The sequence below is a fragment of the Hyperolius riggenbachi genome, chromosome 11 (assembly GCF_040937935.1).
Source record: "Hyperolius riggenbachi isolate aHypRig1 chromosome 11, aHypRig1.pri, whole genome shotgun sequence".
Lineage (NCBI taxonomy): Eukaryota > Metazoa > Chordata > Amphibia > Anura > Hyperoliidae > Hyperolius > Hyperolius riggenbachi.
In genome coordinates, this window is record NC_090656.1 from 14,637,545 (window position 1) to 14,663,903 (window position 26,359).

The window sequence follows — 26,359 nt, forward strand, 5'->3', positions numbered from 1 at the left end:
TGGAAATTAGAGACCTCCCCCCCCCCCACAAAAAAAAATCACATTAAACTGGGTGAGTCCGTGTCTCTCACTCTGAAAGATGTGTGATAGGGCAAAGTAAAAAACAAAAAATGTGACACTCACGGGATACCCGAAGGAACAAAATCTGGGTATACAAGACCATAATCAGGCCTATACTTACCTACGGGTGTGAAACATGGATACTTATTTAAAAACCTAGCAGGCAAAATGGATGCTTTTGAAAAGGAAGATATTACACAAAGTCTATGGCCCCACCCACGAGAATGGTGTATGGAGAATTAAATAAGATAGAGCTAGATCTCCCCAATATCAGACTATATTAGGCTTCAACTGCTGAGATGGGCAGGACATGTGGTTAGAATGGATGACCATAGGATCCCAAAAGAATCTTTACAAGGAGCATGGATGGATGAAGACCAACTGGAAGACCTAGAAAGACAGGCAGAGGAAGTTCACAAAGATGCCAAAGAACTGCTTAAGATACGCAACTGGAAACAGCCAGCGATAGACCGAGATGAATGGGGCAGAAAACTGAAGGAGGCCAAGACTAAAACTGGGCTGTAGCGTCATCGGAGGAGGAGAGAGTCAGTGTGGTGTAATATGTTGAGGTGAACCAAGGTGCCCAGTTGGGTTACCCTCAAGTCAACCACTGTGGAGAGATTAGAACGATCCCACTTAGGCGGAATATCAGAGGAGATCACACTCCAAAAAGTATGAGGTGAAGCCATGGAACATACATACATACTCTACCTGTTCAATGTCTCATGAATGCAATTATCTAATCAACCAATCACATGGCAGTTGCTTCAATGCATTTAGGGGTGTGGTCCTGGTTAAGACAGTCTCCTGAACTCCAAACTGAATATCAGAATGGGTAAGAAAGGAGATTTAAGCAATTTTGAGCGTGGCATGGTTGTTGGTATTTCCCAATCTGCTCAGTTACTGGGATTTTGACGCACAACCATTTCTAGGGTTTACAAAGAATGGTGTGAAAAAGGAAAAACATCCAGTATGTTGGTAGTCCATGCCTTGCTGATGCTAGAGGTCAGAGGAGAATGGGCCGACTGATTCAAGCTGATAGAAGAGCAACGCTGGCTGAAATAACCACTCGTTACAACTGAGGTATGCAGCAAAGCATTTGTGAAGCCACAACACGCACAACCTTGAGGCGGATGGGCTACAACAGCAGAAGACCCCACCGGGCACCACTCATCTCCACTACAAATAGGAAAAAGAGGCTACAGTTTGCACGAGCTCACCAAAATTTGACAGTTGAAGACTGGAAAAATGTTGCCTGGTCTAATGAGTCGATAGTCAGAATTTGGCGTACACAGAATGAGAACATGGATCCTTCATGCCTTGTTACCACTGTGCAGGTTGGTGGTGGGGGTGTAATGGTGTGGGGGATTTTCTCTTGGCACACTTTAGGCCCCTTACTGCCAATTGGGCATCGTTTAAATGCCACGGGCTACCTGAGCATTGTTTCTGACCATGTCCATCCCTTCATGATCACCATGTACCCAATCCTCTGATGGCTACTTCCAGCAGGATAATGCACCAAGTCACAAAGCTTGAATCATTTGAAATTGGTTTCTTGAACATGACAATGAGTTCACTGTACTAATATGGCCCCCACAGTCACCAGATCTCAACCCAATAGAATAGAGCATCTTTGGGATGTGATGGAACGGGAGCTTCGTGCCCTGGATGTGCATCCCACAAATCTCCAACTGCAAGATGCTATCCTATCAATATGGGCCACCATTTCTAAAGAATGCTTTCAGCACCTTGTTGAATTAATGCCACGTAAAATTAAGGCAGTTCGAAGGCGAAAGGGGGTCAAACAAACACTGTATTAGTATGGAGTTCCTAATAATCCTTTTTATTTCAGGCAGCAAAATAAAACAAGTAAAACAGCCTGGTTATTAATGGGTTTTGTACTGTACTACACACATTTATCTCATGTCACATGGTCGCCTCGGGTACACTTTAACCCTTTAATCATCTTAACCTGTCCGGATGCCTCCTATTATAAAAATTCTAAAGAGCATAAGTGATCCTGCAAACAGACTGGAATTATTAGAAACAAACAGCTAGGTGGGAAGCGTTTTCCACTCTCACTTGGGTCACATCAAACCATAGTAAAAGTTGCTGTGAAGTTAGGAAAGTATAAAAGGTTAACACATGACTTCACAATCATATTATGAATCAGTCATGGAGGGCTCGTTTACACTAGAGGCATTTTTCGTATTTAAGCACCAGGGATCTTTCAAAATCATCCTGAAAGCGCTTACACCACGATTCTCTAGGAGACAGTTCACATCTGAACTGTTCGTTTCCAATCCGCTCAGAAAAGAAGTGCATGGGCCATTTTTTTTTTTGGGGGGGGGGGGGGGGGGGAGATTCTGCCTCAATGGAAGATTTAGGAAAAATAGTAATCAAAGACTTCACCTCCTGACTTAGAAAAGCGGTTCGAAAAAAAAAATAATATAAAACCCAGCGCGCAGGTAATCGCCAGGAATTGGAAATAAAAATGGCTTTAAAAAAAAAAAAAAAAAAGTTCATGGAAAAGAGGCCTAAATCAATTAATTTGATAGGTTGTTAAATTTGGGTTTGACGACTACAAAATGATGGCCTCTTTTCCACGGACAGTTGAGGCGCAGTGAAATGCCTCTCAAACTCACAACTGCTCACTGCTGCCTGGCAACTGCTCACAGATGTTCTTTGCTCCTGTCTGCACCCTCTACAAGTACTCCAATGCTAGGTACACACTTGAAAGATAAATGAAAGATCACAGACCAATTTTACCCCCTTCCATGTAGTATGAGAGCCATACCTACACAGTCTATTCTATGGAGCTGCACTCCCCATCAGACAGAGATCTTACCCCCTTCCATGTAGTATGAGAGCCACACCTACACAGTCTATTCTATGGAGCTGCACTCCCCATCAGACAGAAATCTTACCCCCTTCCATGTAGTATGAGAGCCATACTCTACACAGTCTATTCTATGGAGCTGAACTCCCCATCAGATAGAAATCTTACCCCCTTCCATGTAGTATGAGAGCACACCTACACAGTCTATTCTATGGAGCTGCACTCCCCATCAGACAGAAATCTTACCCCCTTCCATGTAGTATGAGAGCCATACCTACACAGTCTATTCTATGGAGCTGCACTCCCCATCAGACAGAAATCTTACCCCCTTCCATGTAGTATGAGAGCCACACCTACACAGTCTATTCTATGGAGCTGCACTCCCCCTCAGACAGAGATCTTACCCCCTTCCATGTAGTATGAGAGCCACACCTACACAGTCTATTCTATGGAGCTGCACTCCCCATCAGACAGAAATCTTACCCCCTTCCATGTAGTATGAGAGCCACACCTACACAGTCTATTCTATGGAGCTGCACTCCCCATCAGACAGAAATCTTACCCCCTTCCATGTAGTATGAGAGCCACACCTACACAGTCTATTCTATGGAGCTGCACTCCCCATCAGACAGAAATCTTACCCCCTTCCATGTAGTATGAGAGCCACACCTACACAGTCTATTCCATTGAGCTGAACTCCCTAGATAAAAGTCTTTGCAAGATGCTGCACACAAATGCTGTAGACATTCAAAAGATCAGTTTCTGCAAAAGATCTGTTCCTGCAGAAGATCCGTTCCTGCAAAATGCATTCATAGTCTATGATATCTGCAGATCTCATACACACCTTGTTTAACTGACATTCATCTGCAGATCAGATCCACCAGGATGGATCTTGAGATCTGCAGATTATTGTCAGATATGCAGATGAATGTCTGTTAAACAAGGTGTGTATGAGATCTGCAGATATCATAGACTATGAATGCATTTTGCAGAAACGGATCTTTTGCAGGAACAGATCTTTTGCAGATACTGATCTGTTGCATGTGTACAGCATCTTTGTGTTCAGCATTTTGCAAATATTTTTATCTGATGGGGAGTGCAGCTCCATAGAATAGACTGTGTAGGTATGGCTCTCATACTACATGGAAGGGAGTAAAATTGGTCTGTGATCTTTCATTTATCTTTCAAGTGTGTACACACCATTACTAAAGGACTAGTTTTGATTTCTATTTAACAGCTACTCTACAGTTATATACACTAATGCTGGGGATATACGGTACGTTTGTGTACCGTGTATCGACCAGCTGATAATATTCAGCTGGCCCGATCATCCCGCACGACCCACGCTCAATTCCCGCCAGCGGACAATGGCAGGGAATCGAGCTGTGATGAGGAAGCGCCGGTGGGGACGAGCGGCAATCGTTCCGCGCGGACGAGCAGGGATGCGCTGGCTCGATCCGGCGCAAAAAAGAGCCGTGTATGCCCGGCATTAGGCCTCTCTTCCACGAACTGTTGAGCTGTGTGCTCAGCAAGCAGTTACCAGGCAGCAGCAAGCAGTTGTGAGAGTTCAGCAGGCTTTTCACTGCCTGTCAACTGCTTGTGTGAAAGGGCCCTAAGTTTAGTAAACCACTTCAGGACCAGAAAAAAAATAAAATAAAATACAGAGGTATGATAATGCTTAACCTCCTGGGCGATAATCCCGAGCTGAGCTCTGAGTAAGCCGCCGGAGGATTTCTCAGGCCCTGGTGGGCCGATTTGCACAAATTTTTTTTGTTACACGCAGCTAGCACTTTGCTAGCTGCGTGTACTACATGATCACCGCTGCTCCGCGCCGATTCACTGCTACCTGCCGCCCCCCCCCCCCCCCCCAGACCCCTTGACCCCCTGGACAATCACCGCCAGGCAGCGCTAAGGGGTGGATCGGGACTCCCCTGTGCGCCATGACGTGGATGATGTCATCCCAATCGTCGCCATGGTGATGAGGAAGCCAAACAGGAAATCCCATTCTGCACAGCGGCTATCATGTAGCTTGCGCTAGGTTAGCTACATGATTAAATTTTAAAAAAAAGTGCTGAGCCGCCTCCCTGGCGATTTTACTGTATCGCCAGGGAGGTTAAAGAGAACCTGTAACAAAAACAAAAAAAAAAAGCCCCCCAACGGGTTTTGTTTTCATTACAGGTTTTCTTTAAAAGGACAACTGTAACAAAAGTGATAGGGAGACTGCCATATTTATTTCCTTTTAAAACAATACCAGTTACCGGTCAGTCCTGCTGAGCCTCTGCCTTAGGCTTCTTTCACACTAAGACGTTGCGTTAGGGGCTACGTTAAGGTCGCATAACGTGCACCTAACGCAAGGCATGGTGGTGGTGGCAGAGGACGTTAGCAAAGAGCCGCGTTAAGCGGCTCTTTGATGCATCCGTGATGCGTACTATAGTACGCATGCGCTGGTGGAGACCACGTGAGCGGAACACTCCGCATCACGTGGTCCCGCCACTGACGTCAGCACAGTGCAGTGAATATCAGCCATGTGGCTAATCACTGCGCCTGTGCAAGCAGGCTAACGCGGCAAAGCCGCTCTAACGCCGTAGCATGCAGCGCTTTAGATTGACGTGCAGCGCTACAATGTAACGCAACGTGAGCACTGTGATCAGCCCATTGCAGTTACATTACTGTGCGTTGGGGAGCGTTACAGGCTGCTCTAACGTGCGCCTGTAACGTCCCACTGTGAAAGCAGCCTAATACTTTTAGCCATATACCCTGAACAAGCATTCAGCAGGTCAGGTGTTTGACATTAATCAGATCTGACAAGATTAGCTGCATGTTTGTTTCTGGTGTTAGCTCCTGATGAGTCACTGAGGTAACAAAACTAGTAGGGCGGGACCCAGGAAGTGGCGTGGAGTGTTTGAGCGGTAGGGAGACGCCGGAACGGACGGACGACTGAGCGCGCGGCGGTCGAGTCTGAGAGGCGGCACATACATTGGAGAGCCCACCGGAGGCCACCGATATGGGGGAGAGCCCGGAAAAACTCATGCTGTTTTATCGTGGATGTTGTAAGTGCAATAAATTTTAGATCATTCTTTTTTAAAACGATATCATGCTATGAGCAGTTTATATTTGGAGGTAAAAAGACCCACAAATAAAGGTGGAAAGAAGGCAGAAAGGTGATCTTAAGCTCGCAGAGGTCGGGGGTGACCCGGGAATAACCCCAAGACATCATATAGACCTATGGTGGTCTGAGCAGAGTTCTATTCCAATTGCTTGGTGTGGTGGCGGTGAACTATAAGAACCAGCAATCAAGATAAAGGGGACTTCTTAACAATACAGTGCAGTGATAGGCTGCATAGAAGTGTGTTGCGCTACATATAGAGACTGTGAACATACTGTGTGGAGAACTGTAATAGCGCACCACTTTTATTTGTGTTGTGAAAGGAATCAGTGTGCGCCTTTGAATATTGTATTGACAGATCCTGGAGAGGTAAGTTCTCCACCCCCTCCGCTGGGCACATGGGCCTGCCCATCTATGTCCTCCGCCCCAGGTGGTGCGCCGCACCCCAACCCTTAAAAATGGCCCTGTCAGCCTTCCAAATGGGATAAGTTCTGTGTTGGGATGGAATTTACCATGGTCCGGGTTCACCAGTGGCAGACTTGTATCCATGAGGCCCAGCATGACCTCTGAGCTGAAGTCAGGGGGCCAGAAACGCTTGTTCACATGGCGATTCCCTGGTTCAGGTCAGAGGTTATGTTGGGCGTTAAACGGTCCCTGTATATGAAGCATCACAGAGATCTCGCCATAGAAACTTCCCTGCCAGCATCCCAGACACATCTCCATACCAACCAATGCAAATTGTATGCAAGCCAGAATGATCAACAACTCACTGGTTACCTTGAGTGTTCACTCACCTAGTCTTCAATATCACATGACTAGCGATAGTGATAGCTGGCCAATGAAGGCAGCTTAGTGATCCAGGAAAGGGCGGGTAAAATTACTCAGACTCAACTCTCACTCCATACACATAAAGCTGCTCGTTTCATCCATCTCTCCTCTCGGGCTTCCTCTGCTGCTCCTCTGTCAAGCAGGGACGGATCTAGACCAAGTTGCCCCAAGTTGCGCCTGGGGCAAGGTCAGGTTTTGGCGCCTAAACTGCCATTCCCCATCCACATTTTGCCGCCTTTTTAAGAATTCAACAAACTGCGCCTGGGGCAAGAGACCCGCTTGCCCCCCCCTAGATCCGTCCCTGCTGTCAAGCTCTTCATTGGATGCCAATTACCGAGGGGATTAAATTTAAACCTAACCTACAAAGCTCTCCAGTCTCTCTCCCAGGTACATCTCACTACTAGTTTCCAGATACCGACCACAATCTCCGATTGCTTCTCTTGTCCTCCTCTAGAATTACCTCCTCGCACTCATGTATACAAGACTTCTCACGTACCAGACCCCTCATCTGGAATGCCCTTCCACAGCACATCCGTCACTCTCCAACCTTTGAAATCTTTTAACGTTTCCTCAAAACTCACTGTTTCCGACAAGCATACGCTCTAACTTAGACCATTACCTTTTAACTGCTTTAGTTTTACTCCTCCCTAGATAACCTTAAAGTGATCCTTAAGTCAACTATAAAAAATGAGATTTACTCACCTGGGGCTTCCCTCAGCCCCCAGCAGCCGATCGGTGCCCTCGCAGCCCTGCTCTGGCCTCCTGACCGCAATAGCAGCATAGAGGGCGATATACAGGCTGGGAACGCGAAGAATCACTCGCGTTCCCATGCCTGTCAGCCAGTGACGGCCAAACCGGAAGTGCTCGCCGGCAGGTCCTGGGACATCGGAGTGGAGCTGCGAGGGCACCGATCAGTTGCTGGGGGCTGAGGGAAGCCCCAGGTGAGTAAATCTCATTTTTTATAGTTGACTTAAGGTTCACTTTAACTGGCACCTCTTGCCCCCCCCCCCCCCCCCCCCCCCTTCCTTCCTTTGCATTGTAAACTCGCAAGGGCAGGGCTCTCACCTTTTGTGTCATGTATTTTGTTGTTCATTTCATAGCTCACATTAGGTTATACATTTTATTCATAATGTTACATCCGTCATTGTAACCACCAGTTGTTTGTACCAGAGTCCATATTTGATGTATATTATGTACCCCTTGTTTGTTTTCCTACTTTGTACAGCGCCACGGAAAGTGCTGGCGCTTTATTAATAATAAATAAAAAGTTACAACGAAGCCAGAAATATTGCAATAATAAGATAGCTAGAGCAACATAGAGACGTCATCACGAGAACCTCAATCCACCCCCGGATCAGGGAACACGGATGCTAAATATGGAATCTTCTGACCGGAAGCACTTATGTTTGGAAATGGGATCTGCTGTAAAACATCAGAGCGCAAGCAGAGCTGCTATGAGACATCGTCATGGTGAAACCCAAAACTGTGCAGAGCAGAAAGTGAGTGCCCAGGGATACAGTAACCACGGAAACCGTGATGCTACAACAGGATTATATAACAGTGGTGTAATAATACAACACTAGGATAACACTGCAACACAGGAAAATTACGGAGTGAGGCACTGTTACTGATACAAGGGGCTCGGTTCACAATAAGCAGTTTGGTAAAATAATTTTGGTCGGTAAAATACCTCATTCAGTATTTTACAATTTTTTTCCAAACTCACTAAAGATTTTCTACATGGAGGCAGAAGTTCTGTAACTTACTGAACAACCATGCCTCAGTTCACTAGGCCCTGGTAGGTAAGGGCCCAATTACACTAGAAGCACTTTTCTGAGCGTTTTGCGATTGATTAGCATTTTTTAAAATCGCTCCCATTTACTTTCATTAAAATCGCGGTAAAAAAAAACCCCTAATCAATCGCAAACTGCTCAAAAAAAGCGCTTCTAGTGTGAATGGGCCCTAAGTGTCACAAGCGTGTAGCAGGGCAGCGGTGAGGCAGGGAGCTGTGTGCGCGCGAGAAAAGGTTTGGGTTTTCTGTCCGGTGCATCTATGACATCCCTTAGATGTGCTGCAGCCACTAGAATACTGATTTTAACATCTAAAGGGGTGCAGAAAAGCAGGGCCAAATTTGTACTTTTTACCGTCCCAAGGCCAATGTCACCAGCCACGCCCCTTCAATATAGGTAGCCTTATGACCCCTTCACTCCAGTATAGGTAGCCTTATGACCTCTCCCCCCTTCCCTCCAGTATAGGTAGCCTTATGACCCCCTCCCTCCAGTATAGGTAGCCTTATGACCTCTCCCCCCTTCCCTCCAGTATAGGTAGCCTTATGACCCCCTCCCTCCAGTATAGGTAGCCTTATGACCCCCTCCCTTCAGTATAGGTAGCCTTATGACCCCCTCCCTTCAGTATAGGTAGCCTTATGACCCCCTCCCTCCAGTATAGGTAGCCTTATGACCCCCTCCCTCCAGTATAGGTAGCCTTATGACCCCCTCCCCCCTTCCCTCCAGTATAGGTAGCCAGATGACTCCTTCAATCCCTCCCCCCCTTCAGTATATGTAGTAAGCTCGCTTTACTCTGCAGCAGCCATCAGTGTCACTCATTTCTTATCTCCAGTGCAGAAGCTTCCTCTTCCTTTCCGTCTCCAATGCTGCCCAAACCATAGCTGCCGGCCACAATGCAAACGTGCACAGAGAGCAAGGTGGCTGCTTCACAGGCGGCTAGCAGCAGGGTACTGTGGTCAGGTGCTCGGTTGAGCTCCCTGCATTGCTGCATTTGCAAGCTTGCAAATGCTGCACCAGTTTAGCCTACTGCTTTGGTGCCCTTGCTCCTGTGGTGCCCTAGGCCATGACCTAGGTGGCCAGAACGAGTTACCACATATAGGGCCCGTTTCCACTAGAGCGAATCTGCATGTGTTTCCTGCATGCAGATTCGCATAGACAATACAAGTGGATGGGCCTGTTTCCACTTGTCAGGATTTCTAAGCGTTTTTCTGTGCAGAAAAAAAATCTGCACGATAGACCCCCGCAGAATTCGCATACCGCTATGCAATTCGCATACAATGTATTTAATAGGAAATTCGCATGCGGTTTCGTATGCGAATTTTAACGCAAATTTGTGGGCATTTTTGCATAAAATCAATGTAAAAAGCACACAGGCATTGACGGTTCAATGCGCATACTTACTAACATATGCGAAAACGACCGTGAATTTGCGGTAAAATTTGCATCCGCGTGCGAATTAGTTTTGCATTTTCCACGACTAATTTGCACCGCACAAGTGGAAATGGGCCCTTAGTAACCGAATATCAGATAATTAGAGTGCATTTTTTAATTGATGATTACTTTATTGCAAGCACCTGGCATTACTTTTCACTTGACATCCAATTACATGTAGCCTAGAGCCTTTTGAACCATGTTTGCTGGACTTTGGAATTTTTCCACAAAAAATATTTTCTGCACTTATTCCGGATTTTTAATCAACGTTAAATGGGATTTCACTATTCCTGCCATGTTACTGCTCTATTTGGTACTTATCCGTTAGCCGGGCGCATCCTCTGGGTGGCGACAAAACTCCACCAGAGTTACATCTTTCCCTACTATCCATGTCGGCCTGGAGGGGTAATAGTAATTAGCGCCACCTGCCGGATGCGCCCGGCTAACGGATAAGTACCCTCTATTTTATCAACTTTTACTCGTACTCGCCACATTTTTGTGTGAACTCTTTTAGGCTAGGAACACACTAGGCAGAATCACATATAAGTGTTCCATAGCACATATTGGAAACCGCATACGTGATTCTGCCTAGTCTGTTCCTAACCTCAGGCTGGACCCACACTAGAAGCACTTTTGTGAGCGCTTGTGATTGCCGAGTGCTTTCCCCCCCCCCCCCCCCATTTACTTTCATTAAAATCACGGTAAAAATCATGTAAAAAAAAAAAATCACATAAAATAAAGATTTTACGTGATTTTTACCATGATTTCAATGAAAGCGAATGGGAAAAAGCACCTAGCATTCAGAAGTGCTCACAAAAGTGCTTATAGTGTGAATCCAGCCTTACACTACATTTAATTCCGATTGTAATGCAATTAAAAAAAGTCCTGCATGCTGCGTTTTTTCTGCTTGTGTTGCTAGCATCCATTGGAAAAAAACAACAACAACAAAAAAAAAAAAAAACGCAAATCAGAATTGCGATTAGCAGTGTTAGGCAAGGTTCACAGTGGGACGCTGCAGAGCTGCATTATAACAAACCCATAATGCACTGCACAGTGCGACGTTAGCGTTGCATGGTAGCGTTATGGTAACGTACTGCTGCAGTGTTACCTCTAAACACACGTTACCAGGTACAGGGAAGCATACTTTTCATTGCCTGTATGCTTTACAGTGCAACAGTAACTCAGCAATAACCTGTGTTACCACTTTTTTGTTGGGTTGCAATGTTGCTGTGAAACGCCACAAGGCAATGTCCTACTGTGAACCTCGCCTCAATGTGGAAAAAAAAACCTGTAATTACAGCGGTTGGTAATTTTGCATTACAAATGCCCTTTACTGCACATGTATTGTGAATGGAAGCCAATGTAACAGAGCGATACAAACACAGGGGTAGAACACTGGCATACAGTGTAACAGTTACATAGAGTTCCCTCTGCAGACACAGATCTATTACTGGCAGCACAGAGAAGGGATCCTGTTCCTGATCAGACTGTGCAGAGATCACACATATGAGAGTACAGAGGTCCCCCTCATACACAGTGCAGCACTCAGTCAGCAGGCAGTCAGGAATTATTAATCTCATCTCAAGTGAAGCTACTCACCAGCCATGGTACTGTGTGTGCTCTCCAAAAAACCTTCCTCCACAAAGTGCTGCTACTTCTCAGTTTACAGAGGACAGAGCTGGGGAGGAGTCCTGCCTCTGACAGAGAAGGCGATTGGGAGCTGAGAGATCAGAAGATCCACCCCTTCCTCACCCACCTGTCCATCATCTACTCCCAGCCACACAATAAGGATGGAGATCCTTAAAGGGGAACTGAAGAGAAAGGTATATGGAGGCTGTCATGTTTATTTCCTTTGAAGCAATACCAGTTGCCTGGCAGCCCTGCTGACCCTCTGCCTCTAATACTATTAGCCATAGCCCTTGAACAAGCATGCAGCAGATCAGGTGTTTCAGACTTCAAAGTCAGATCTGGCAAGACTAGCTGCATGCTTGTTTCTGGTGTTATTCAGATAGTACTGCAGAGAAATAGACCAGCAGGGCTGCCAGGCAACTGGTATTGATTAAAAGGAAATAAATATGGCAGCCTCCGCTCCGTATACCTTTTACTTCAGTTCCCCTTTAAAGGAAACCAGAGCTGATTAAAGAGGAACTGAAGTAAGAGGTATACCGAGGCTGCCATATTTATTTATTTTTAATCAATACCAGTTGCCTGGCAGCCCTGCTGATCTCTTTGGCTGCAGTAGTGGCTGAATCACACACCTGAAACAAGCATGCAGCTAATCCAGTCTGACTTCAGTCAGAGCACCTGATCTGCATCATGCTTGTTGAGGGGCTGTGGTTAAAAGTATTACAGACACAGAATCAGCAGGAGAGCCAGGTAACTGGTATTATTTTAAAAGGAAAAATCCAGATCCTTCTCAGTTTCGGTTCCCTTTAAATTAATTGTAATCAAAACATATTAGCTTGATCTTCAACCTGCATACATTTGCATATTTATTTATTGTATTTATAAAGCGCCAACATATTACGCAGCGCTGCATACACAATTTGCACAATCTTTCATCATTTTAGACCTCTTTGCATCACACTGACCTACTGTACAGCAATGACATAATCACTATCTATGACTAGCGATGGTCTATGAGTAATAGGTTTGAGCTAATGACATTTTTTTGCAGCTAATTATGTAAAAATTAATTGCTATACTCATGTGCATATAATTACTATATATACATGTTTAAAGTGACATAAAAACTTGCCTACGTTGAGGCAGAGCGGACCTTCCATGATGCCCCCTCTATAACTTGTGTCAGGCAGCGTCCTCCAAGAGGCGGCACCCAGCCCCCCTTCCTCCCTGTCTGTCACTAGCTTCCCTGATCAAGTCAGCAGGCCACACTTCTCCATCACAAAGGGCTCTATTCTCAAAGAGCCAAAAGTACCGCAAAATTTTACCGCTAAATTCCCGCCAGCGGTAAACTCCGCATTTTTTCAGCATTCACTAATATTTTCCGCATGTTTGCCGCATGCGGGAAAAAAGATGCGGAAACAGCCATTTTCCATATGTTTCCATGGCAGCACAGTCGGGTTAAGTCCCCGCCCACTTGACCCCACAGGACCCTACCTATAAATTTCTCCCAAGACTCCCCCCCCTTAGTCTTTTTTTCGTCCTCGGCATCACACGAATCCTGCAGGACCCTGCAATGCTTAAACTACGAACAAGTAGGAAATAACTGCCTCTTACCTTCCCATACAGGTTCAGCCTCTCCTGTATGATGGCCCCAATGTAAGGTCTAAACGGCTACTGAGCGGGCACTCCATTGCTGATCTGGAGGTAGGGGCCAGGGTGAGGTAAATCCTCCATAATGGCCTTGTATCACATCTTCTCTATGTGTCTCGTATTGCAGCCTGTTCCTTATGCGGAGAGCGGCTGGACGCCTTAGCGTGCGCTCCAGCATTAGGTAGATGCTGGCTGCCTCTCTTCCGTGTTGGGGATGCGGAATGTCACTTCCGGGTTGCCGTTCCGCCCCCCTTCCTGCTCCTCTGCGCAGCTCATTGGTCGCTGCAGCCTCTCTGGCCCTCGCTCCTGATTGGGTAGAGGGCGGAGGAGGGCTATTTGAGCAGAGCAAAGCCTCTGCTCTGTGCCAGTCGTGTTCTGCTGTCAGAATAGGCAGGTCGTGCTGCAGCTTAACAGTGCAGCTCTGGATTTACACACACCAACTACAGCAACAGATTATTACCCTTTTACCTGGAGGTAGGTTTATTTTGGATAAAAAAAAAAAAAAAAAAAAGAGAAGGGGGGGAAATGTGTTTCTATTATTATATTACATTTATATATTATTTCTTTCTTCTTTCATTACAGCAGGTGCTGTAATTATGGAACAGGTTCTGCAAGATCATATCGATCAGTTTCAGGTTATTAGGTAAGAGGCTAGAACCATTTATCAGGTAAGTCTTTGCCCTACAGGAAAAGAGTGCTAGACTGACTGTCTATTATTACATCGTTGCAGCCTGCCGGAGGAACTTCTGGTGCAGCAACCTGGTCCGTCCTGGGCAGTATCCGTGGAAAAGACGGCCGCCCCAAAAGAAAGATCTAAATCAAGGTCCCGATCCAGACAAAGATCAAGCAGAGATCGATCTCGCAGCAGATCACGATCTCGCAGACGTTCATCTCATAGAAGAAGACGACTCAGCAGATCTTCAAGCCGAGACAGATATTATCACAGGCCATCAGAAAGAAGATGCTGGGCTTGTGGTGATAGGGTTATACCAGGCAAAAAAGTCTGCCATTCCTGTTTCAGCTCAATGTCGAGGGACAGAGAAGAGCCTAAGGACGTGGCGCTATTGATCAAAGAAGCTGTACAGGAGTCAATGGCTCAATATATCGCATCACTACCTCATTCACAAACTCCACCTGCGGAAAATGCAGTACCGGAAAACGACCAGGCTCAGTCGCAAGAGGAGACAAACCAACCGGAGGTTGGATTTAGCTTTAGCCTGGTACAACCCTTTATTGCATCAGTGAGAGAAGCCTTACAGTGGCAGGATGAAGAGCCACAGCCATCCACCTCAGCAAATCAAAAAGAATACTTTGCACATTTAAAGAAATCGTCCAAACCATTTCCTCTTATTGACGCAATTCATCAGGTCATAGTGGACGAGTGGAAAAAAACGGAAAAGAAAACCGTCTTGTTGAATAAATTAGGTAAACTCTACCCAATGGAAGAAAATAAGCTCACCTCGTTGGATGAACCCCCCAAAGTGGATGCCTCGGTGGTAGGTTTGGCGAAACACATAACTCTGCCAAGAGAAGACGCAGTATCATTCAAAGATCCACTAGATCGTAGAATGGACGCAGAATTCAAGAAGTGTTACACATCATCAGGAGAGGCATGTAAACCAGCAATCGCCCTAACATCGATTTCTGAAGCCCTAAAAGTATGGATAGACAATATAGAGGAAGCCTTACGATCCGATGCAGACAGGGAGGCCATAATCACGGCCCTAGATGATATTAAACTCACAGCAGACTTCATGGGGGAAGCCGCAGTGGACATATTAAAATGTTCAGCTAGGGCAATGTTACATGCAGTAATAGCAAAGAGGGCACTATGGCTAAAGAACTGGTCGGCAGACGCCAATTCCAAGCAAGACTGGTGCAGAATACCGTACGACGGCAAGAATCTCTTTGGCGATGAGATGGACACAGCGATTAGCCGTGTCACCGGAGGAAAATCCGGAATTATCCCACAAGATCGTATCCAGCGAAGGTCAAATTACCAGAGAAGCACGTTCCAGAATAGATACAAGAACAGAGTAAACACACGTCCGTTCAGGAATTATAGACAAAATTGGCAGAGCTCTCAGTCTTCATTACTGCGGCTGAATAAACAGAAGAAGACCCCTCAGCCAGCTACACAAACAAAGCCCTTTTGATGTACAGTCCGTCCAGATGAGCCCAGTAGGTGGAAGGCTACAGGAGTTTGGAAACATCTGGACGGGTCACATTCAGAATCACTGGGTAATAGACACAATTACTCAGGGCCATCGATGGAAGTTTACAAAAATCCCACCGGACATCTACAAACCAACCAACATTCCAAGGAATATGGAAAAAAGAGCTGTACTACTACAGTATGTTCAGGAGTTAATTATGAAAAAAGCTGTGTGTGCAGTCCCACCTGGGCAGAAGGGCCAGGGCGTTTATTCACCTCTTTTCCTAGTGAAGAAAAAGACAGGCAAGTTAAGACCAGTCATGGACCTGAGGAAACTGAACTCATTCATTCAAGTTCACCATTTCAAAATGGAGACGTTACGCACAATTCTACAAGTAATAAGACCAGGAGATTGGGCGGTTTCGATAGATCTAGAAGATGCATATCTTCATATACCTATACACCCAGACTATCAGAAGTACCTCAGGTTCTCAGTAGGAGACTTACAGTTGCAGTTCCGGTCCCTACCATTTGGAATCTGCACAGCACCAAGGACATTTACAAAGGTGGTATTGTCGTTAGTGGAGTTCCTGAGGCTCAAGGGCCTCCGGCTATACCACTACCTGGACGACTTATTGTTATTACACCAGGACAAGGACCTGATTCTGGAACACAGAGATCTTCTAATTCATCAGTTGCAGACATTCGGCTGGAAACTAAACCTCAACAAGAGCCAGTTAGAACCACTACAGGACATTGTATATCTAGGGGCACGTATACAGACGAAGCTCAATACTGTAAGTCTACCACAAGAAAAACAACAAAGGATGGTTCAACTATCACTGAACATGATATGTTCCCCGACTGCCACGGTCAAACAATGCCTAGCACTACTGGGTACAATGACCTCAACCATCCCCATGGTCAAGTGGGCACAGTGGCATTCCAGACCATGGCAGATTGGGTTTCTAACCCAATGGAGCGGCAGGTACACAGGACAGTCAATAGTGGTAACTCAGTCCATGAGAGACAGCCTAGTGTGGTGGACAAAGATAGAGAACTTATCTGTGCCTTTAGACATCCAGCAGCCCTTAGGGATCATAGTTACAACAGACGCCAGCCAGAGAGGCTGGGGAGCATGCCTTCACCAGCAGCATATACAGGGTCTGTGGAAGAGACAAGGAGGTACAGTTCCGGCCAACAGACTGGAGATAAGAGCAGCTTACCAAGCATTATCTGCCTTTCACAATCAACTGATAGGCGAACATGTCATACTGCAGATGGACAATCGTACGGCAGTAGCCTACGTAAAGAAGCAGGGGGGGACTCGATCAAGGACACTATTAGAGGAGGTGGCCCCGATCTTCAAGTTAGCAGAGAACAACTTCAGGAGTCTATCAGCAATTTATATACCAGGCAAGGAGAACACAACAGCGGATTTCCTGAGCCGGTCATCAATCGACAACAACGAGTGGTCCTTGAACGAGGAAGTGTTTCAGGCAATATGCAGACAGCTGGGAACTCCACAAGTAGACTTGATGGCGACTATGAAGAACAGCAAATGTCGCAGATTCATATCCCGCTATCAATCAACAACGGCGATTGCAACAGATGCCTTGTTAGCACCATGGGAGTTCCAGACAGCGTACGTCTTCCCCCCAATACCGATAATTCACAAGCTGTTACTGAGACTATGTCGGGAGAAAGTAATACTCTTAGCTGTCATACCATTCTGGCCCAAGAGGCCCTGGTTTCCCCTGCTGTGGGACCTCAAGATGGAAGAGCCGTTACGCCTCCCACTAATTCCAAATCTTCTAATGCAGGGGCCAATCTGCCACCCCAACCCAGGCAATCTAAACCTAGCGGTATGGAAATTGAGAGGGGGAGACTGGAGAAACTAGGCTGCTCATCAGGAGTGATAGAGACAATACTGACAGCAAGGAAACCTTCAACTAAAGCTGCATATCAAAGAGTGTGGTCAAAGTTTCAGGACTTTGCAGAAATCTCCAACTTTGATCCAACCACACCGACAGTAGTCCATATACTGGCATTCTTACAGTCGGGGTTAGACAAAGATCTAGGTTACCATACACTGAAGTCTCAAATCTCGGCCCTGTCAGCTCTCTCAGACCAAAGATGGGCCCTTCACCCTCTTATAATACAGTTTTTAAAAGGCGTGATAAAGAAGAAACCCCCGATTAAAGCCATATTCCCACAGTGGGAGCTGCCTCTAGTCCTAAATATGTTGTCGGAAAGACCCTATTCTCCGGTGGACGAATGTACTCTGCTTCAACTTACATACAAAACCGTGTTTCTCATAGCTATGTCATCAGCTAGAAGAGTTTCGGAGCTCCAGGCTCTGGGCTGTGAAGAACCGTTCCTGAACTTTTACCCAGATAGGGTAGTCATCCGTCCAATCCAACACTTTATTCCAAAGGTCTCGTCCTCTTTCCATTTCAATCAGCACTGGACTTTGCCCACGTTTTGGGAGGAGAACAGCTCAAGCCCACATCCCTTGGATGTAGGACTAGCGCTCAGAACTTATCTTGCAAAAACGAAAGAAATTCGTAAGACAGACAGGCTGTTTGTTATACCCACGGGGTATAGAATAGGCCAACCAGCTACAACAAGAACAATTGCCCAGTGGCTAGTAAAGACCATTCAGTGTGCGTATAAGGCAAAGGGTCTGGCCATCCCTGAACAAATTACAGCACACTCAACAAGAGGACTAGCTGCTTCTTGGGCAGCCTTTAATAAGGTACCAATAGACAAAATCTGTCAGGCGGCCAATTGGTCATCCACTCATACTTTCATGAGACATTATAAAGTTGATCCAACAGCAAATTCCTCATTGAGTTTTGGCACATCTGTATTAAATGTGAAGTAACATTAAAATTATGTTCAGCATTGCACCTCATCCCTCCCTGTTTTTTGTTACTAGTTATCTCCCGACTGTGCTGCCATGGAAACATATGGAAAGCGGAAAATTGTATACTTACCTGCCGGTAATTTTCCTTTCCAGATGTGTCCATGGCAGCACAGGGCTCCCTCCCTGAGATTCGGTGATTCCGAGTCCGAGTTTAAAGACTAAGGGGGGGGAGTCTTGGGAGAAATTTATAGGTAGGGTCCTGTGGGGTCAAGTGGGCGGGGACTTAACCCGACTGTGCTGCCATGGACACATCTGGAAAGGAAAATTACCGGCAGGTAAGTATACAATTTTCCGCTATTCATGCGGGAATGATGCGGTAAAAAGGTCGCATGAAAAAGTGTTAAAAAAAAAAAAGTTAAAGTCCAGCAAGCACAGCCCTTAGGCCTCCACACTTCATTAAAGTCAATGGGATGCGGAATATATCACCTACTACTTGTAGGTGATAAAAATTCGGTAATTAACGACGAAATGATGCGCCTGAACATTTTTGAGAATTGATCTTTTATTGCGGAAAATACCGACTTTTGCGGAAATTTTACCGCATGAATCCCGCACTTTTATCACACTTTTTCCGCATGCGGAAAAAACATGCGGAACATTTTGAGAATTCCAACTTGCCGGTATTTTGGGTGCAAACTTTCCGCATGTACTTTACCGCATGCGGGAAGTCTTTGAGAATAGAGCCCATTGGGCTCTATTCACAATCATTTTCTGCATGCGGAAATGCACTTGGGGTAAATTCATGACTGAAATGAGACCAACTTGACATTCACAAAATTGCACGCATGAACATTTTACGCATTAATTATCCACATGCGTAAAAAAACATGCAGTAAAAGTCAGCAAAAGTCGCTAGTTCCCGCAAAAAATCAAAATTCACAAAAAAAGGGTTTTTTTATCACCTACTAGTACTTGGTGATATATTTTGCTTAAAGGGACTCCGAGCAGTGCAGAAACTCTGGAAAGATGCATATCATTTTAAAGCTCTCTTTCTCCTCTTTCCAATGATATATAAACCGCCGCCCTACGCCTTTTAGTTTTCGCTATTTTCGCGATTGAAATTGCCGCGGCCGTGATTTCAATCGCGAAAATAGAGAAAACTAAAAGGCGCAGGGTGACGATTTAGGTGCCGCCAGAAAGAGGAGAAAGAGAGCTTTAAAATGATATCCATCTTTCCATAGTTACTTGTATTACACAGGACGACTTTTTCCTGCTGAATGGAGCTGCTGACTTTAGGAAAAAGTCGCCCTGTGTAATACAAGTAACTATGGAAAGATGCATATCATTTTAAAGCTCTCTTTCTCCTCTTTCCAATGATATATAAATCAACACCCTACGCCTTTTAGTTTTCTCTATTTTCGCGATTGAAATCGCAGCCGCGGCAATTTCAATCGCGAAAATAGTGAAAACTAAAAGGCGTAAGGCGGCGATTTATATATCATTGGAAAGAGGAGAAAGAGAGCTTTAAAATGATATGCATCTTTCCATAGTTTCTGCACTGCTCGGAGTCCCTTTAAATCAGGGGTCTCAAACTCGCGGCCCGCGGGCCATTCGCGGCCCTCGATACAATATTTTGTGGCCCTCGCTGGCAAAAGCTTCCTTATAGTTCGCTTCAGTGCTCCCAAGTAATCCGCTGCATCCTCGCCGCTAAACAAGGGCTGCAGAGCCCCCAAATCGCCCGGGGGGCAATCCGCCGGCATTTCCTGGAAGGGGCAGAGCTTTCAGCTTCAGCTCTGCCCCTCCTGACGTTAATCGCCGCACGGATCGCTGCCTCTCCCCGCCCCTCTCTGTGAAGGAAGAGTGAGAGGGGCGGGCAGAGGCGGCGATGCGCCGCGATTGTGAAATTCCTTATGTGGCCCGGCCTCATCCTGACTTTGCCTCCTGCGGCCCCCCAGGTAAATTGAGTTTGAGACCCCTGCTTTAAATGGAGTCTGGAGCCTTGAGCGCTGTGTTTGCTGAGCTTTAATTTTTTTTTGGGACAAGTTTTTTTATGCCACTTTTTTTCCGCATGCTTTCTGCATTTGTAATTACGCATGTTTCCCAATTTTTTTACGCATTGTTCCCGCATGTGGTAAACATGCGGAACATTTTTAGTGAATGTGGAAAAATGCGGAAATTATCGGCAGTAATATAGCGGTAAAAAATCTCTAACCGCATGTGTGATTGTGAATAGAGCCCATTGTGCCCGGGTGGCCCTCGCTGCATGCCCGGTGCGGCCTGCAGCACTGAGACCTCAGACCAGCGGCGACCCGCAGTGAAGACATGAGAGTGGTGGTGGCCTAGTAGCGGTGCGTATACAGGAAGTGCTTACTTACATGGACCCTGAACAAGTGCCAAATTGTCACAGTGCAGACGACACCTGAGCTGACACTCTATCTATGCCAGAGTGTGTAGTGTGGGCTCCTTCTACTTACATGTTCTCTGTTTTGAATGGACTTCTCTCCATAGCGCTGCCCTGTCACCAGTGTTGCCACCTCACCCCTCTAAAGGGAACCTAAACTGAGAAGGATATGGATTTTTCCTGTTAAAATAATACCAGTTGCCTGACTCTCCTGCTGACAGGGCCGGTTCTCTCATGAAGCAAGGTGGAACATTTGCATCAGGCGCACTGTATTTGCATTTACAGCATGCAGCCAGAGGGGGGAGGAGAAGTGAGAGGAGAGTGAGCGAGGTGAAGAGGTCATCATTGGTGAAAAGCAGCTTGTTGTGCTGTGTGAGGAGTCTGACAGTGAGTGAGGAGGGGGGAGGCAGGAGAGCAGCATCATGTTTCATTTGACTTGCACAGCAGAAGGGAGGAAGTGGCACTGCTGTCCTGACTGAGAAGGTATGGAGTAGCTGAGGGTGAGCAGTTTGTTTGCCACAGACTCACAGCCAGCCAGTGTGCTATTGAGCTGCAGCATGTCATGCGAGGACATTAAGGCCTCTTTCACAGTGGGACGGTGCGTTTGATGTTAAGGTCGCATAACGTGCCCCTAATGCAATGCATTGAAAGACTATAACTTGTTATAGTACATTCTTTAGCCCTGCGTTTGGTGCGCCGTTTTCGTCGCACAGTGATGGAACGAAAACGGCGCATGCGTTACATTTAAAAAAAAAATTACTGAGCATGTGCAACACACACAACGCAGCAGATTTATTGCTAAACGCACAGCATGCAGCACCTTCTAAATATTGCTACACGTTACACACAACGCAACGTGTGCACTGTGAATGTTGCACAGACTTAATATTGCTGTGCGTTAGCTAACGTTAAAACATTTTGTAACGTGCGACTTTAACGTCGCACTGTGAAAGATGAAGCACAGTAAATTGGGCTCGATTCACAAAGCATTACTGCATTCGGTCATGCTCAAAACAGCTGATTTTACCGATCACCTTCCCAAGTTACAATTCACTAAACCTATCTCCATGCAGAAAATCACAGTTCCCGACTAGTGAGGTAAATTACAGACTTATAATTTGCCGGTAATTACCTCACTTTATTTATAAAAAGTGTTTGTTTTTTTTCTCCAGCTCACAGCAGCTGATAACTGGCTCTCCCCATGCCGTCTCTGTGCAGTAACTTGACAGACAGCCTTTGGGGAGCGCCAGGCAGCCAATAGGGAGAGCCACACAGCCTGCTTCTCACTGTGATTGGATGCAACAGGGATGCCGGCGGGTCTTAAAAAATTGTATAGTGTGGTGGCCAAAAAATTGTATGGTGTGTGGCCACCTGCCACACACCATACAATTTTTTAAATATCTGTTCAATTTAAGAATTGCAATCATTTTTTCTGACTGATTGTAACATATCAAAAATATGACCAATGTACCACACATAAAAATGATTGGATATTCTGACAAAATTGCTAGGGTGTGTATATTAATAAATTGGCAATCTAACACGCACCATACAATCTTTAGAAAGATTGAAGAAAAATATCTGGCATTCATTGCCTGACATATCATTGCTATGCTGATGACACCCAGCTATATTTGTCATTCAAACCTGACGTCACAGACCCTACTCCACAAATAAACGCATGCTTAGCTGAGCTTCAGGAGTGGATGAATAATAATTGGCTAAAACTTAATGCTGACAAAACTGAGGTCCTTGTTATCTAGGGCCAGGGCTCAACAGCAAAGCAGCTCCAGTCTCAACCAACACCGCTAAGGATAGGGAGCTCAGACCTGAACAACTCAGACTGTGTGCGCAGCCTGGGAGTACTGATTGATGGGAAATTAAGCTTCAGGAATCAAATCTCAGCTGTTGTGAAACATTCCTTCTTTCACCTAAGGCCACATACAGACATCAGACCATAGTCTTTGGAAAATGAAAGATCACAGACCAATCTTACCACCCTTCATGTAGTATGAGAGCCATACTCTACACAGTCTTTTCTATGGAGCTGAACTCCACATCAGGAAAAAAATCTTGGCAAGATGCTGCACACACAGATGCTGTACAGACACAAAAGATCAGTATCTGCAAAAGATCTGTTCCTGCCCAAAATCCATTCCTGCAAATTGCAATGATAGTCTATGAGATCTGCAGATCATCATACACACATGATTTAACTGACATTCATCTGCATATCAGATCCACCAGGATGGATTTTCAGATCTGCAGATGAATGTCAGTTAAATCATGTGTGTATGAGGATCTGCAGATCTCATAGACTATCATTGCAATTTGCAGGAATGGATTTTTGTCAGGAACAGATCTTTTGCAGATTCTGATCTTTTGTGTCTGTACAGCATCTGTGTGTGCAGCATCTTGCCAAGATTTTTTCCTGATGTGGAGTTCAGCTCCATAGAAAAGACTGTGTAGAGTATGGCTCTTATACTACAGGAAGGGTGGTAAGATTGGTCTGTGATCTTTCATTTTCCAAAGACTATGGTCTGATGTCTGTATGTGGCCTAAGGAATATTGCAAGGATTAAACACCTAATTCCTTCAGAGGATCTTCCAACCCTAGTTTATGCCTTCGTCACATCAAGGTTAGACTACTGCAACGTCCTCTACACAGGCCTGCATAAGAAAGACTTACGCCGCCTGCAATTAGTACAGAATGCCGCCGCAATGCTGTTAACGAGCCAACCCCGCCATTGCCACATAACACCAACCCTGTGCTCACTCCACTGGCTACCGATAAAATGGAGAATTCTGCTTAAAGTGAACCTCCGTACTAAAAATCTACTCAGCAGAACTGAAAAGGCTTGGTGTTGTAACAGTTTCACAGCATCAGAACTTTGTTTTTCTTACCAAAGCATCATTTTTAAGCTTCACCCATCAAAGAAAAAAAGGACACAGGACAGTTGGAACTGTGTCTCATGCTCCCTGTCACCTCCTTTTAACCAAAAAGATGGCTGCCCTCATGAAATCAAACATTTGCCTGTTCTTTTAAAACAGTGTGGGTAAGAGATTATATTACCTATCTCTTTTAGTTAACATAACTAATGTAACGTAATGACAGTATGTTTGATTAGGCTGGAGTTCCTCTTTAAGATTGGCTTACTGACATTCAAATCCTTGCACAATCTGGGCCCTGGATACCTGAAGGACTTGTTGCAACTGCATCACACCCCCCCACAATCTTAGATCAAAAGGACGTAACACCATGGTCACCCCCAGAGTCCACCTCAAAACCTTTGGAGACAGAGCCTTTTGTCATGCTGCCCCTACACTTTGGAACTCCCTGCCACACCCAATCAGGACAGCTCCATCCCTGGAAGCATTTAAGTCTAAACTGAAAACCGACCTCCTCAGTCTGGCATTCATGAACATCTGACTATCTCCTCTGTAACACAACCCAGCCTACAACCCTGTATTAATCTGAGACACAGCTATGCGCTTTGAGTCCTATGGGAGAAAAGCGCTTTACAAATGTTATTGTTATTCCGGATCAATAAAAATCGAAGAAAACTGGAAATCCGATCAGATTTTTCAGTCGAATGAAAAAAAGCTTTCGGTTTTTTTTCGGGAGATCCGATCGTTTTTATCGAATTAGGATAATTCGATAAAAACGATCAGATCAGGATAATGGTGTTTAACCACTTAAGGACTGCAGCTTTAAAACCCCTTAATATACACACTCATGCAATTTTCTCAGAGTTTCCAATCATTTTTATCATAATTGGGGAAAAATTTAACTTAGATGTGTGGCACATTGGTCATATTTTTGAAATGTTACAATCAGTCAAAAAAAATTGCAATTCTTAAATTGAACAGATATTTAAAATGTTTATGGTGTGTGGCTCCCTTAACACACACAGCTCCCTGCCTGCTGCCCTGCTACATGGGCTGGTAAGTGACACTCAGGACTTCACATTGCGGTCCGTCCGCGTTTGGCGTTTTTTGACGCAATTTTTATTTCCCATTCCCGGCGATGACCTGCGCGCTGTTTTTTTGTGAACCACTTTTCCAAGCGGTTTTGCAGAGCGATTGCGTTTTTTCACTTCCTGACTTCAGTCAGGAAGTGAACTCTTTGATCCGGAAAAGAATGAATACAATGTAATTATTCTTAAAAACGCAAACGCATTCGCTGCACAAAGCAATTTTGTGAGTGGCTGCGATTTTCCTATACCTTCCATTGAGGCAAAATCGCCTCAAAAATGGCTCATGCAGCGCTTTTCTGAGCGGATCGGAAACGAACCGCTCAGATGTGAACTGTCTCTCAGACAATAATGGCGTAAGCGCTTTCAGGGCAATTTTGAAAAATTGCCAGCGCTTAAAAAATGTGAAAAATGCCTCTAGTGTGAACCAGCCCTTAGGGCCCATTCACACTAGAACGCTTTTCTGAGCGTTTTGCGATTGACTAGCGTTTTTTAAAATCAATCCTATTCACTTTCATTAAAATCGTGGAAAAATTGCCGCGGCGATTTTTATGAAAGTGAATGGGAGCCATTTTAAAAAATGCTAATCAATCGCAAAACGCTCAGAAAAGCGCTTCTACTGTGAATGGGCCCTTACCGACCAGGGCTTAGTGAATTGAGGTATGTTTGTTCTGTAAATTACCGAACTTTCCCTCATGGGGGGAAAACTTTTGTGAATTTGGGAAAAAAAAGTGTAAAATACCGCAGGAGGTATTTTACCGTCCAAAATGATTTTACCAAGCTGCTGATTGTGAATAGAGCCCCTTGTCAGGTGCTGTGCGATCATTCCAAATCGGGGGGGAGGGGCGCATCCTCACAAATTTGCCTCAGGCAGCAAAAAGTCTAAAACTGGCCTTGCCTGATGATCCGGTTTCTCTAATACTTTTAGCCAGCATGCAGATCAAGTGCTCTGACTAAAGTCAGACTGGATTAGCTGCATGCTTGTTTCAGCAGTTTGATTCAGCCACTACTGCAGCCAAAGGGCTCTTTCACACTTGGACATTGCGTTTGATGTGACGTTAAGGTCGCATAACGTGTCCCTAACGCAACGCATGTTAGCTTTGAAGTTGGACGTTACATTGCATTGCGTTATGCGTCTCTTGATGCGTACGTGATGCGTACTTTTTGATGCATACGGATCGAACGAAAACGGTGCATGCGGCACATTTAAAAAAAAAAACAAAAACATTACTGAGCATGTGCAAACAGTCTAACACAGCCAAATACGAGTATAACGCACAGCATGCTGCACTTTCATTTAACGTGCAGCGTTATACTCCTACACAACGTGGGCACTGTGAACAGCCTATTGATTTTTCATTGCTGTGAGTTGGGCTGCATTGCAGGCTGCTGTAACGTGCGGCTGTAACGTCCCACTGTGAAAGCAGCCAAAGAGATCAGCAGGACTGACAAGCAACTGGTATTGTTTAAAAGGAAACATCCATATCCACTCAGTTAGGCCCCATTCACACCTAAAAATGAAAAAACAAATGCAAGCATTTTGTGTGCCCTACTTTATTCCCCCTCTCGGCACGCCACTGCGTGCTGCGTTTTTGTAAAAAGCGCTTTTCTAAGTGAGCGGTTTTGTAATTCAC

General features: G+C 45.3%; 1 protein-coding gene across 2 annotated transcripts in view; it reads right to left on the reverse strand.

Moving 5' to 3' along the window:
- Window positions 1-26,359, reverse strand: part of LOC137538389 (NAD(P)H dehydrogenase [quinone] 1-like) — a 90,181-nt gene that overhangs the window by 41,728 nt on the left and 22,094 nt on the right. Inside the window, exon 1 of one of the 2 annotated variants that reach the window (XM_068260530.1) lies at window positions 11,651-11,743. The exons of the other annotated variant lie outside the window; for it this stretch is intronic. Coding sequence (XP_068116631.1) covers window positions 11,651-11,657 — 7 coding nt within the window. The 5' untranslated portion in view covers window positions 11,658-11,743. Of the gene's footprint in view, window positions 1-11,650; window positions 11,744-26,359 lie in introns of those variants that run through there. 2 annotated transcript variants of the gene reach the window in all.